Below are 14,144 nucleotides of genomic sequence, written 5' to 3'. Positions count from 1 at the left end.
TCCTGCAGGGTCCTGGGGAACTGAGGAGTGTCAGGTACTGACCCTACGGGCCATAGACAAGGCTTTGCTCCATGCCTATTGTGTACCCAGGGCGGAGGAAAGGCTTCCACTCACTTCCCGAGTGGGAGGTGTAGTCTCCGTGAACTGTTTAGTTGGAGGCTGGCCTCGGGCACACTTGCTGTATGGGACCTGCACACACTGACTCTTGTTTACTGCCCTACTGGGTAGATATCCCAGCCAAAGGCTAGCTTTTTAAGGAGGGGGGCTCCCTGGACTCCTGATGAAGAAGCTACTGCATCCAGTTCTGACGGGCATCGCCCACCTGTTTTTCTTCCTGTGGGCACCTTCTGGGGAAGAGTTGGCCGAACAGAGAGGGCAGCAGATTGCCAGGACTCCAGACAGCTCCTTCCTAATCTTTCATCCAGTGTCTTTGCCTAAGGCCTCCTGTAAGGCCTCATAGAGCCAGATCCAGGATGAACAGTTATTGATTGTGTAGGATTTCAACAGATGGGGATGGGCTGGGACCCCCAAGGGTGTCAGCAAGCATGCCTACACCCTTGGAGAGGGGCAAGATGGGTTGCAGCTGCAGACTTGCAGGATCTGCGGTCCAGGTGTGTTTAATATGGGACCTGTGTGTACACTTTGGGCTAGGGGGGGCAAACATTTTGGATAGACATCTTGACATTGTCATCTGACATGTGTGGAATGAGGCGTGTCTTGTGTGAAGGGCTCTTGGGCAGCTATGATGGGTCCCCTTCCTGGCCACATGCCAGGCGCCTGTTGCTAAGCCATTGCCCACCAAAGCTCCATGCTTGCAGCCGCTGAAGCAACTAACATGGACAGCAGAAGGCGGGTGGGCTGTGGTGGCACTGTCCCAGGGGCTGATGCATGTCTGGCATGTTGGCCGACAGATCCCACAGTGGAGGTGGTGAGTGCCATGCAGGACCTGGTGGTGGAGGAGGGTGGCTCGGCTGAGCTCCTCTGCCAGTACTCAAGGCCCGTGCAGGCCATGTGGAAGATGAACGAGCGGGAGGTGTGCGCAGATGGGAACCGTGTCATCATAGAGCAGGACTGGACCGTAGCCAGGCTGACCCTCAGGCCAGCCCTGCCCTGTGACAGCGGCGTCTATTCTTGTGAGGCCGCAGGCACTCGAGTTGTGGCACTTCTCCAAGTGCAAGGTGAGGCCACCTGGCAGGCAGGCCTAGCATAATCATGATAGAATGTCCGCTAGCCTGGCAACACAGGTGACCTATGCAGTGAGAACACCTGCATGGGTGGCAACACAAAGCTTTAGCTAGGTTAGGACCCAGTCTTTTGATCTTGTGGTTTCTGTGAGAAACAGTGGCTAGTATAACTGGAAAGAGGGGAGAAGGGAGGAGTACGGACTTGGGAGGTCTCCAGTTGATACAGATTTGAAGATAGCATCCCAGGCATCAGAACGGGTTTAGCAGTGCTGGTTGGGGGACTTGAGGAAAGGGTGTGGCCCACATCTTGAGGCTATAGGCACCACTGTGGCAAAGGACATACTTCTGCATCTCCAGTGGGCTTGAGTCTGAGCTTGAGAGGTTCCGGTCTGTGAATATCCATGAAGTTTCTCATCTGGGAGACACAGGGTTCCCCTGCTAATGTGAAGCCTCTGGAGAGGGTGATGGGATGGGTGGGGCTGTACAACCATACCTCCTCCAGTAGACCCCGAGTGCCACCCTCCACAGTGGCTGCTGGGGTCCCGTTCTGTTATAGTGTTGGGCGGTTCTTGCAAGAGATAGTAGTGAAGACTTGCTGGAGGTACAAAACCCTGAGCCCTGCTTTCTCTGCAGCCAAGAACACAGTGGTGCGTGGCTTGGAGAACGTGGATGCACTGGAGGGCGGCGAAGCTCTGTTCGAGTGCCAGCTGTCCCAGCCCGAGGTGGCTGCCCACACCTGGCTGTTGGACGATGAGCCTGTGCACACCTCAGAAAATGTGGAGGTGGTCTACTTCGAGAATGGGCTGCGGCACTTGCTGTTGCTCAAAAACCTGAAGCTACAGGACAGCTGCAGAGTGACCTTCCTGGCAGGGGATGTGGTCACATCTGCATTCCTCACCGTGAGAGGTGCCGCGCCGAGGGAGGGCGTGCTTGGGGTAGATGGGATGGGGCTTTTCCACAGGAGGCTGAGATCTGAGCAGAGGTGGTAGTGATGGGATCCTATTGGGTGCTACCCTCTGAGATCTCTTTCTCAAAGCCGAGCCGGACAGGAAGGATGTTGGATTTGAGTTCCTTCCACCTTCCAACCTGCCGGTAGCTCAGTGGAACTCAGCAGGATGGAAGGACTGGGGTCTGGGATGGCAGCCACATGTAGGAGGGTCATTTTCAGGGTGAGATTCTATTGACAAATGGGAGCTGCCACCCTTCAGGGGTAGGGATACCATTGAGACCCTTTCCAACAAAGGCTCTACCTGGGTGGGAGAGTTGGTGTCAGGTCTTCATACTCTCCCCATGGGTAGCTGTACCTCCTTGGTTTATATGGGGGTGGGAGGGAAATGGGGAGGCAAAAAGGAAGGCATCTCCAAGACACCCTCCTACCTGCCCTTCCTGAAATCTCTGAGGACTCATTCATATGAGGCCCAGGTGGTTCTCAGAGTAATGGGAGTGGGACCACAGGTGAGGGTTCTGCACGTGAGTCTTCTAGACTCCCCAACATGAGGCCTTCCTGAGTCAGGAGAATTAGGTGAATCAGTCTGCGATACCTCCAACCTGAAGCTAGTTTGAGGGAGGCTTCATAAGGACCAGGGGCATTGCATACGTCTTCTGGATCCTCTGCCCGCTGCCGGAGCTCATCTATCATGCTCCCCACAGGCTGGCGCTTGGAGGTCCTAGAGCCCCCACAAGATGCATCTGTGAGAGCTGGTATGCAGGCCTCCTTCACGTGTACGCTAAGTGAGGCGGTGCCTGTGGGCGAGGCTACCTGGTACATCAACGGGGCTGCCATCCAGCCTGATGATGCTGACTGGACAGTCACTGCAGATGGAAGTCACCATGCCCTGATGCTGAACAGTGCCCAGCCCCAACACACGGGAGAGGTCACATTTGCAGCACGTGATGCCGTGGCCTCTGCACGCCTCTCTGTGTTGGGTGAGTGGGTGGCAGAGGTCCCTCCTCTAGAGTCTGGGTTTGGGGTACACCTGGCCCCCCACCTCCACTTTGACTCAGATGGGTGACCATTCCGTGCTGGCTCCTGTGCAGCTCCATTAAACCCAAAGAGCCTGAGGATAGGGGCTCTAGTAGCTCCTGCAGCAGGTCCAGGAGAACTCCCTGAGACTAGAGTTCCTTGAGATCATACTCTGTCCTCTTCTCTTTGCCTAGTGCATGTCTAAGCCCAGCTCTTAAGGGGAGGGTCAAGAGAAATGAGGACCTCCAGTCCCAACGCCTGCCCTTAGTTGTGGGTGCCAAGATACACAAATACACGGAGGCTTCAGCAGTATCCCTTGCTCCCTAAAACAATCTGGGCCACTGGGTTCAGGCTCCTGCAGGACCCAAAATGTATGCCATGCCTAGTACCTGAACCTCAGTGACTTCTGGAAGGACTTCAGGATGCAGTGTGTGTGCTAATGTGCCCTCTTCCATGCAGCCCTCCCCGATCCCCCTGAAGATGCTGAGGTGGTGGGTCGTAGTGGCCATTCGGTGACCCTATCCTGGGTGGCTCCCATGAGCGATGGTGGCGGTGGTCTATGTGGTTATCGTGTGGAGATGAAGGAGGCATCCACAGGCCAGTGGCAGTTGTGCCATGAGCTAGTACCTGGGCCAGAGTGTGTGGTAGACGGCCTGGTCCCCGGGGAAACCTACCGCTTCCGAGTGGCTGCTGTGGGTCCAGCAGGTGCTGGGGAGCCTGTACATCTTCCCCAGATGGTCAAGCTAGGTGAGTTACTGCTTTCAGTCCATGAGAGTGCCCAGCTGCATATGCTGGAGAGAGGGAGCTCTTTGGTGCTGGGTAGTGACCCTGGATCTATCATGACTGATGTGACTTATCCTCTGTGGGTACTGTTTTTCAGCAGAGCCAACAGAACCTGTACCAGCCCCAACCCCAGCCCCAGTCCCAGCCAAAGCCCCAACACCAGCCCCAGCCAAAGCTGCAACCCCAGCCCCAGCCCCAGCTCCAGCCCCAGTCCCGGCCCCAGTCCTGGCCCTGGAGACACGGCAGGCGGTAGTTGGTGAGGATGTGTGTCTGGAGCTGGAAGTGGCAGCTGAGGCTGGTGAGGTTGTCTGGCACAAGGGAACAGAGCGCATCCAGTCCAGTGGACACTTTGAGATCCTCTCTCAGGGACAGCGTCAGATGCTGGTGATCAAGGGCTTTAGGACGGAAGACCAAGGGGAGTACCACTGTTGTCCCACCCGGGGCCCGCCCTCCTCAGGGGCTGCCACCTTTAATGGTGAGTCTGGGCTCTGGAGTCGATGCTGTAGGGAAAGGGTTGATGTTCTCTGGACACAAGGCTGAGTCCTTCCCAAGACTCCATGTGATATGCAGAGAAACCAAGGCTTGACCATGTGAGACAGGTCTTATGTGACTGAACTGTGTCATAGGCCAGCCTCCTGTCCCCTGAGTAGAATTGGTGGTGGATTTCTTAAGTCCTGGGACCCCTGCCCACAGGAGTTCTGAGACCTCTTCTGAAACTCCTTTAGTCTGCGCATGTCTTCTTCCCAGTCCATTCTGCCTCCAGGATAACCCCACCCTGAATACTGTCTGCACTGTGGCCCACCCGACTCTGAGCGCCATCCCTGAGAGGCTCCCTCTGCACTCTTAGACTCTTTGGCCCTCTCCTCCTTCCCTGTGCCTGATATCCTACCCACATTGAGTCTCATGACCCTTGTCCTATCCTCCAGACCTCCCAACTGTGCTGAGTCCATCCCCTAACTCAGCCCTCCTGCCCAGAGCCTTCTGTGTTCTGGGTTCCTCCTCCACTCACCGTATTCTGAGCCACACGCTGCTCTGGGAGCTCCTCCTCTTGCATTCTGAGCCCGCCCCAATGTAAGCATATCCTCTCTGTACAGTGCTAATGCCCCTGTGAGCCTAGGCTCCTGTATCAGCAGCAGGGCTGAACAGGTGGAAATACACCTGATTTTATTATGCTGCACTGTTTTCTGTTCTGGTTGAGTTACTGTGTGCTCCTTGCAGGAAGTAGACTGAGGTGGGGGAGGCATGAAAATGAGGGTGAGAAGCTGAGGCTTGGAGCATCTCAGAACAGATAAAGGTTCCTGGTGCAAGATGGAGAACAGAGGTCCAGAAGACCACAGTCAGGCCATACCCCATGCAGCGGCAAAGGCAGGTGTGGTGTCACAGCTTTGTCTGACCTCATCCACTGATCCACTATTGCCCTCCTCAGTGATCATGACCTCAGGCTCTGGGGATGAGGTCCCCACACAGCCCAGCCTGCCCCCTGAGGCAGCCCAGGAGGGTGACCTGCATCTGCTTTGGGAGGCCCTTGCCCGGAAGCGCCGCATGAGTCGGGAGCCCACACTGGACTCCATCAGTGAGCTGCCTGAGGAAGACAGCCGTGTGCAGCATCTGCGGCAGGAGGCCGAAGAGACAGCCCCTGACCTCTCTGAGGGCTACTCTACAGCTGACGAGCTAGCACGCACAGGAGAGGCTGACCTCTCACACACCAGCTCTGATGATGAGTCCCGGGCTGGCACCCCTTCCCTAGTTACCTACCTCAAGAAAGCTGGGGGTCCTGGGATCTCACCCCTGGCCAGCAAGGTGAGCCTCCTATTGGCCTGCAAGGGAGGGCTGGGGGAGGTTCTCAGATTGTCATTTCTGTGCCTTAATCCCATTACTCACCCATCCATCCATCCATCTCTATACCGTTTACCCATATGTGCACAATCCTACCATGCTTACATCCATTGACTCATCTACCATTCATTCTCCACCTATCCTTGCATCTGTCCATCTGTCCATGTACTCATTATCTGCTCACCATCATTCCATTTGCACATCCATCTGTCCACCCATCCAGCCATCCTTCTATACATCTGTCCATCCCTCTGCCTGTTTGTCCACTATTTGTAATTCATCCACTCATCTGCCCACCCTCTGTCACTCCTGCACCTGTTGAACTGTGGCCTCTTGTCCGTCAACCTATCTCCACCCGCCTGACCAATAACCGACTATCCATACCTCCTGTGCTTACTTTCCAGTGTGTCCATTTATTTTTACCCAGTCACCCAGCTCCACTTGCTCCTCCCTCACATTACTCGCTATCCCCCATTCACCATTCATTTGCTCATTATCCTGCATTTGCTCACCTGTCCATTTATTTTTCTGCTGACTTATGTACCCACCCATCTACCCAACTATCCCTCCATCCAACCATGCTTCCACTACTCATTCAGCATCACAGCCACCTGTCTGCCTATTTTTTCTTGCATCTTCCCTACACCTCCCTACTTACCTACTAAACAGTCACAACCTTGTCCCGAAGAGATAGGTCTGGCCTTTCTGGTGTTCCCCAAAATGCTGCTGGTCCCCATCTGGGTCATTGCATGTTGTGATTTCTAGGACAAGCATTTATTTTAGGGAGCAAAAGTAGCAGGGCTCCAGCAAGCACCTGGGCAGCCACTAAGCTGGAGGCAGATGGAGTGCTGGAGTGGTACTGCGCCTGGAGTGTTATTGTCTTAATTTCCCAGCCTTGCTCTGACCTCACATCCTGTGTCCACAGCTTGGGGCCCAGGTGGCCACCTCTGTGAAGCCACAGGAGCAGCAGGAACGAGCATTGCCGGGAGACTTGAGTGCAGCCGACTTGAAGGATCCCTCCCTGGACAAGGCAGCTGTGAAGATCCAGGCTGCCTTTAAGGGCTACAAAGTACGGAAGGAGATAAAGCAGCAAGAAGGACCTGTGTTCTCCCGGACATTTGGGGACACAGAGGCACAGACTGGGGATGTGCTGCGGCTGGAGTGTGTGGTAGCCAGCAAGGCTGATATTCGGGCCTGTTGGCTGAAGGATGGCATAGAGTTGACAGATGGGCGACACTACCACATAGACCAGCTCAAGGATGGTACCTGCTCTCTGCTGGTCACTGGCCTGGGCCCCACCGACACTGGCCGTTACACCTGTCAGGTGAGCACCAAGTTCGGCCGTGCGAGCCACAGTGCCTGTGTGGTGGTCAGTGGAACAGAGAGTGAGGCTGAGAGCTCCTCGGGAGGTGAGCTGGATGACGCCTTCCGGCGGGCTGCACGACGCCTGCACCGGCTCTTCCGTACCAAGAGCCCAGCTGAGCTTTCAGAGGAGGAACTCTTCCTCAGTGCTGATGAAGGCCCTGCACAGCCAGAGGAGCCTGCAGACTGGCAGACATACAGAGAGGATGAAAACTTTGTGTGCATCCGTTTTGAGGCACTTGAAGAGGCCCGTCGGGCAGTCACCTGCTTCCGTGACATGTTTGCCACCATGGGCATTGGGGTGGAGATCAGCCTGGGGGAGCAAGGACCCCGGGGAGTGGAGATGCGCATTGGCAAGGTGGCTCCCACTGCCACCCCTGCGGTGCCACTAGCAAAGACACCTCGCCTGCAGACTTCAGATGCTGGTGAGTCCAGGGGCTACTGCAGCCTAGGGTGGGGGTGGGGGAGCTTGGCCTGAGGTAAGGTAGAGGGAGAAGAGGATGGAGGCTGGCTGAGGCAGAACAGAAGTCTCAGTGCTGAGTCTTGAGACTTCTCCCCAGTTTGGGGTATCTGGGGTTTAGACTTCCAGCCTACACATCCTTTTCTGCCTTCCCTTTCCCAGTTCTGCCCTCCTCTGCCTCATTGGGGACCAAGAGAGAATTCTTAGAGAACGAGGGAAGGAGAGAAGTCCAGGGTGTCTAGTTGTGGAGTTTGGAAACCCCTTATAGGAAAGGCTTCTGTGTCACACCACCCTCTGGTGGCAACCGGCCTGGATGTGGTAACTGGGTATGACAAGCATTAACTTTCTGTGCCTTCTACTTGCCTTTGCTAGCCCCAGTGTTCCTGACTCAGCTGCAGAACCAAGAAGTGCAGGACGGATACCCCATGAGCTTCAACTGTGTGGTAACAGGCCAGCCTGTGCCCAGCGTGCGCTGGTTCAAGGACGGGAAGTTGCTGGAGGAAGATGACCACTACATGATCAACGAGGACCAACAGGGCGGTCACCAGCTCATCATCACGGCTGTGGTGCCAGCAGACATGGGTGTCTACCGCTGCCTGGCAGAGAATAGCATGGGAGTTTCCTCCACCAAGGCTGAGCTTCGTGTGGAGCGTGAGTGCTGGACTGAACTGTGTGTCTCCAGGGTGGCCTCCGTGTGACCTGGCCACCTCCCAAAGACTCTACCTCCTAATAGCAATACCACACTGATGATTTTTTATAGTGTGTGTGTGAGTGTGTGTGTGTGTGTGAGTGTGAGTGTGTGTGTGTGTGTGTGTGTGTGTGCGCGCGCACCAGTCTGTGTATGTGCCATGACACTTGTATGGCGTTCAGAGGACAATTTGTGTGAGTCAGTTCTCTCCTTCCACTATGTGGGTTCCAAGGATTGAACTCAGATCACTAGGTTTGGTGGCAAGCACCTTTACCTGCTGAGTCATCTGGCCATCCCAAGATTAATGTTTTAACATGTGTATTTTGGGGACACAAACATTGAATGCATAATAGCATAAAGGAGAGAAATCTAGTATCTCTTACTATATTCTGGCCAGAAAGTCCTCAGCTGTTGACTTTGAGGCCGGTATCGCTTTAACCCCTCATGGTATTGTAAGATGGAACTGCAGGTCCTGCCTGTGCTGTTCTAATTCATGAAGACTGCAAATTGTGTGACACCTAGAGTTCGCTGAATCAAAGAGGCCTATGGTTAGTTCTAGCTTGGAAGTGTGGGCCCAGTCATGGGCTGGGGCAGGGAGGACACATGAAGCTGTTGCCTTTCTCCATGCTGAGTGCAGGTAGCTCCCTCAAGGCTGCATGGCTAGAGTCTCATAGGGCCATGGTGGTCCTGGTGCATGTGTGTTTTAGCCTTTGTCCCTGAGTCACTCTTTCTTCTCTAGTGACCAGCACAGACTATGACACCGCAGCAGATGCTACTGAGACCTCATCATACTTCAGCGCCCAGGGATACCTGTCCAGGTGGGGTTCCTCAGAGATGGAAAGTCCAGTGACTGACTCTCCCAGGGTCTCTGAGGAGGCAACCATGCCCTGCTGCCTGGGGCAGGGGCGTTAGGGTACTTGGGTTGGCAAGCCAAATCTTGGGTACTTCCACCAGGCCCTGGTGGCTCTGCTTCCTCTGTCCCTCAGTTCAGGAAACTTCAGGATCCCTCCATGTCTGATGTCACTCCGGCGGCCCTCCTACCTTGAACCTTCTTACCTGATGCTCTATGGCTGCTCCCTTGTTTGTCCTTCCTGACAGCCGGGAGCAAGAGGGAACCGAATCAGATGAGGGGCAGCTTCCCCAGGTGCTGGAGGAGCTGAAAGACCTCCAAGTGGTCCCTGGCACACGCCTGGCCAAATTCCAGCTCAAGGTGAAAGGTGAGGAAGGGGCATCGCCTCACCGAACAGAGACCAAGTCCTACCAGTCACTGTTGGGAGGGGCCCCCAGCCGCAGTGTCTGGGTGGTCATGTGTGCCCTTTCTGGATAAGGAGGCAGCACCCTTCGGTCTCTGAGTGACCTCTGCTCCGAGACTTCTGTCATCACTGGGAGATGGCCTTGGGCTGACCACCTGCCTTTGTGTTCCCAGGCTATCCGGCCCCCAAACTGTACTGGTTCAAAGACGGCCAGCCCCTGACCACATCTGCCCACATCCGCATGACTGACAAAAAGACCCTGCATACCCTGGAGATTGTCTCAGTCACCTTGGAGGACAGCGGCCAGTATGCGGCCTACATCAGCAATGCCGTAGGTGCTGCCTACTCATCAGCCCGGCTACTGGTCCGAGGTGGGTACCCTGCCGGACTAGACAGAGCTGACCCGCAGCCCCACCAGACTTGGGGCCAAGGCTCTGCTGTCATTGCTCCAGTGAGCAGAGACTCAGGTGGCCAGAAGTCAGCCCTTGCAGGAAACAGGTGGCCATAGTGGCCTTGAGGATCCTTCTTCCTGAACCTGAAGAGTGAATTCCAAACTTGAACCAAACTTATCTTGCTACGAGGGACCCAGTGCTTCCTGTGGCCTCTTTTGCCAGAATTTGGGAGACGTGGCTCCCTAAACGCTGGGTTGTGCACATGCCCATGCCTTTGGCTGCAGATCAAGACCACAGGTCTGGGGAGACTGGGGGTTACAAGAATGGGTAGCAGTAAGTCATCTATCTGGTCTATGTGGCCTATGGCCATCCTCATGCTGAGTGGTGAGTTCCACGGCTCTCTGGCTGAGGTTTCCAGAGGTCTGTGTATCTTTGCCCTGGGGGTGTGGCTACCAGGACGGCACAGCACCATGTATGGGGCTAGATATCAGAGCACCTATGAATACTGAGTGTCTGACTCTCTGTGTTTTTAGGTCCCAGCGAACCAGAAGAGAAGCCAGGATCAGGTGAGATAGCCCCAGAAGGGCATGAGAGAGAGGGTGGTAGACCATGGGCAGGAAGCCAGAATGGGATGCACCTGGCGCTGGCTGCCAGGGAAGTGTGGATGGCTTGTGGGCATAGGTCTCAGGGGATCCTCTAGGATTAGGACACTGGGGGATTTTCTTTATGTCAGGATTGGCTATATCATTCCAGATGTGCATGAGCGGCTGGTGCCACCCCGGATCCTGGAGAAGTTCACCCCCAAGAAAGTGAAGAAGGGCTCCAGCATCACCTTTTCAGTGAAGGTGGAGGGTGAGGCAACTCTCGCAGAGAGGTTGACAACCGAACACAGTGTTCTGTCCCTAGCGGAGGGCCCAGTTCCTGGTGGGGTTCTGTCTCTGTCAGGGATGGACTCACTGCCCTCTGACCCTCAGGACACCCGGCCCCCACTGTGCATTGGCTCAAGGAGGAGGCAGAGAAAGGAGTGCTGTGGATTGGCCCTGATACCCCTGGCTACACCATGGCCAGCTCTGGCAAGCAGCATAGCCTGGTCCTGCTGGACGTGGGCCGACAGCATCAGGGCACCTACACATGCATCACCACCAATGCTGCTGGGCAGGCGCTCTGCTCTGCCAGTCTGCATGTCTCAGGCTGTGAGTGAAGGGTCGGGGGTGTGCAGGTGCATGTGAATGGGAGGGGCACCAGAGCTGGACAGTGCACAGACTCAGGGGCTTCTTGGGGGCGGGGTGGGGTATACTGACCTCCAACATCTGTGTCCCTCATACTCCCACAGTATCAGGACACCCCCCCCAAGAGCATGTCAGGCTTCATGGGTACAGGGGAGTTTTGTAGGAGCTTCACAGTCTCTCAGGTCCAGACTCACCCTGGGGTGTGTGTGTGTGTGTGTGTGTGTGTGTGAAGGGGGGTGTCTCTAGGGTGAGCTGAGCTCTCTGCTCCAGATCCTCACTCAACCTCCTGTGGGCTGGCACTCTGACATTCATGTTCTTGGTTACCATTGAGGTGACCATGGTCAGGAGTAGGGTATACCATTTCAGAACAGTCCCTGCTCAGGGCTCAGAGAGCAGAGTCCAGGTTCCCGGAGTGGCTCGGATGTCCTGAGCATATCTGAACCCAAAGGTTCAGGGCCCAGGAGTCCATGCTGATGATCCTCTACTCTCCTGACAGTGGCCAAAGAGGACGAGCAGGAGAGAGTGAAGGAGGCCCTCATTTCTTCCTTCTTGCAAGGGTGAGTGGATGCTCTCCAAAGGCCCCAGGGCCAAGATCACACAGTAGGTCTGGGAACAGGAAACAGGACAACCATGCTGCTGGTGGAGGCCACCCTAGCCTGCAGATAGACCAGTTCTGGCTTGCACAGACTGTGTACTTGGGCCTGCCCCTTTCCCCCCATGCCTCGTTTCCCCAGTATAGAATGAGTTTCCCAGGATGCCTCTGATGTGGAAATGATAACTGTTGTCCTAGATCATTGCCTCCAGACCCTCTGCCCATCAGGAGCCCTTGCCCAAGGGTAGAAGGTGGAAGGTAGCTCCTACCTCAGGTCTCTCAGGACGCCCCTGTCTCCCACAGGACAAGCCAAACTGTCTCAGCCCAGATGATAGAATCTGCAGGTTTTGCTGGTCTTGCTGGACAAGTGAAAGGTACAGTTGGAGTGGGCTTGCTAAGCACCCTTCACTCCGAGCCAGGCCTGGTGAAAAGGAAGCCGCCTGGCAACGGTGCTGGGTCAGGGGTCTCCACATTCCTGTGGGCTGAGCTTTGGTTAGAGTCGGAGCCATTTATGACCTCTGTAGATCTGGGAGCCTATGGGATCCCAAGGGAAGCCTAGCCTAGATGCAGAGCTCACATCCAGTGGGCTGTGGAGGCCAGCAAGCCAGGCAACAAGAGCAGAGGTGGCATGAGCCACACTCCAGGTCCTCCACAGCCTGATAATGGAGGTCCGAGCCCTCTGCAGCTTTGCCCTCCCTCTTACTGGCCACCTGCTGCCAGTGTGTCCACTGTCCATAAGCTGCCTGCTGTCTAACTGTGCCTGCTGCCTCCCAGTAGCTGTCTGGACCTGACTGTGCTGCCCATTCCTTGATTGGCTGCTGTCTCTTGACTGCCCAGTGGGTACCCTACTGATCCTTAGCTAGTGTTCCTTGGCTGCATCTACTACGTCCTCTCTGTCTGGATTTGTTTCCTCTTGCCCTCAACCACATTGGCTACATCTTGGCTCAGACCACAGCAAGCCTTCTGCAACTTCATACGGCCAATTTCAGCACCCCTGTCCTAGAGGCTGGTCTCCTTGTCAGACTCTGGCACCATTAGGAAGCCTAGGAAGTCTTGTGTGCCTGACATCCCTGGAGGCTAAAAATGAGCCTGGAGTGTAGGGGGTACTCAGGAGACACCAGGGGAAGAATGGCTGGTTGAGGGTCACGTTTGCTACCCCAGGGGAGTCCCTGGTGGGTGAAGAGGCCCACGGTCACCTGTCCCTCGCTGAGGTGGGCACAGAAGAGTTCCTGCAGAAACTCACCTCACAGATCACCGAGATGGTATCAGCCAAGATCTCACAGGGTGAGGTGCTAGCACGTGTCCCAAGGGGGTGGTGGGACCAAGGGGAGAAGCTCTCCTGCCTCCATGATCTAGAAACTGTCTGGCTGTTGGGGGGCATCACAACCCTTGTGCCCATCCAGCCAAGCTCCAGGTGCCTGGAGGTGACAGCGATGAGGAGTCCAAGACGCCATCTGCTTCTCCTCGACATGGCCGGTCTCGCCCTTCCTCCAGCGTTCAAGAATCCTCTTCAGAGTCAGAGGACGGGGACTCCCGTGGTGAGGTAGGTGGGTCTGGACCCTTGGGGAACATTCTGAGGAGGGGGCTCCCAGAGAGGAGATATAGGAATGAGAGGTGCAGGGGTAGAATCCCAGGAAGATCTTGGAAAGAGTGCACCACGGCCATCAGGGCAGAAGTATCTACCTTCTGCTCCCAAGACATACTGGAGGCCGGAACTGGTGAGGAACTAGGTCTATTCTCCAGGGATCCCTGGAAATCGCTTCTTCTGAGTCCTCCATGCTCCTCTTACCCTTCCCTTCTTCCTTCCCTTCTCCCATCCCTCTCTCCCTCCTGTGGAGCAGACACCCTGTTAGGTCCCAGGCTGCAGGTAGACTAGTGACGGGTTGTGAACAATTAGAGGCCCTGAGGGTGTACTGTTTTCTTTTGGGATAAGCCAAGGGAGAATATAGACACTCTTGCCATTTGTGTGGGATTGGGAGTCAGTATCTACATCAAATGTCCCCATGACTTCTGTCCTGCATTCTGAGACTTGACAGGCTTGGCTGATGTCTTATTGGATCTCCTAATTCAGCCTCTTCCCCTGGGTTTTGGGGGGCTTTTCATCTTCTGTTCTCTGGTGGCTGCCAGAGTCCCTGACAGGGCAGCTCTGCCCCCTCCCAACTCATTTCCTCTCCCTGCCCATTCAGATCTTTGACATCTATGTGGTCACAGCTGACTATCTCCCCCTGGGGGCTGAGCAGGATGCTATCATTCTGAGAGAAGGCCAGTATGTGGAGGTCCTTGATTCAGCCCATCCCCTGCGCTGGCTTGTACGTACCAAGCCCACCAAATCCAGCCCTTCCAGGCAGGGCTGGGTGTCACCTGCCTACCTGGACAAGAGGCTCAAGGTACTTGGCTGGGGC

The 14,144-nt window shown here is 55.4% G+C and overlaps 1 protein-coding gene across 7 annotated transcripts in view; it reads left to right on the top strand.

The window, feature by feature from the left end:
- Obscn (obscurin, cytoskeletal calmodulin and titin-interacting RhoGEF) overlaps window positions 1-14,144 on the top strand; it is a 139,489-nt gene that overhangs the window by 91,260 nt on the left and 34,085 nt on the right. For 6 of the 7 annotated variants that reach the window (XM_040748725.1, XM_040748724.1, XM_040748723.1 and 3 more), the window contains 18 exons: window positions 1,818-2,090; window positions 2,835-3,110; window positions 3,607-3,894; window positions 4,028-4,405; window positions 5,357-5,730; window positions 6,692-7,553; window positions 7,961-8,239; window positions 9,016-9,094; window positions 9,375-9,493; window positions 9,703-9,900; window positions 10,455-10,487; window positions 10,675-10,773; window positions 10,896-11,114; window positions 11,647-11,707; window positions 12,046-12,116; window positions 12,904-13,026; window positions 13,146-13,285; window positions 13,929-14,129. In XM_040748725.1, coding sequence (XP_040604659.1) covers window positions 1,818-2,090; window positions 2,835-3,110; window positions 3,607-3,894; window positions 4,028-4,405; window positions 5,357-5,730; window positions 6,692-7,553; window positions 7,961-8,239; window positions 9,016-9,094; window positions 9,375-9,493; window positions 9,703-9,900; window positions 10,455-10,487; window positions 10,675-10,773; window positions 10,896-11,114; window positions 11,647-11,707; window positions 12,046-12,116; window positions 12,904-13,026; window positions 13,146-13,285; window positions 13,929-14,129 — 4,073 coding nt within the window. The remainder of the gene's footprint in view (window positions 1-1,817; window positions 2,091-2,834; window positions 3,111-3,606; window positions 3,895-4,027; window positions 4,406-5,356; window positions 5,731-6,691; window positions 7,554-7,960; window positions 8,240-9,015; window positions 9,095-9,374; window positions 9,494-9,702; window positions 9,901-10,454; window positions 10,488-10,674; window positions 10,774-10,895; window positions 11,115-11,646; window positions 11,708-12,045; window positions 12,117-12,903; window positions 13,027-13,145; window positions 13,286-13,928; window positions 14,130-14,144) is intronic. The other variant, XM_040748720.1, reaches the window with a different exon arrangement.

The sequence above is a fragment of the Mesocricetus auratus genome, unplaced genomic scaffold, assembly GCF_017639785.1.
Source record: "Mesocricetus auratus isolate SY011 unplaced genomic scaffold, BCM_Maur_2.0 Super-Scaffold_100007, whole genome shotgun sequence".
Classification (NCBI taxonomy): Eukaryota; Metazoa; Chordata; class Mammalia; order Rodentia; family Cricetidae; genus Mesocricetus; species Mesocricetus auratus.
This window is presented reverse-complemented; position numbering and strand designations above follow the sequence as displayed.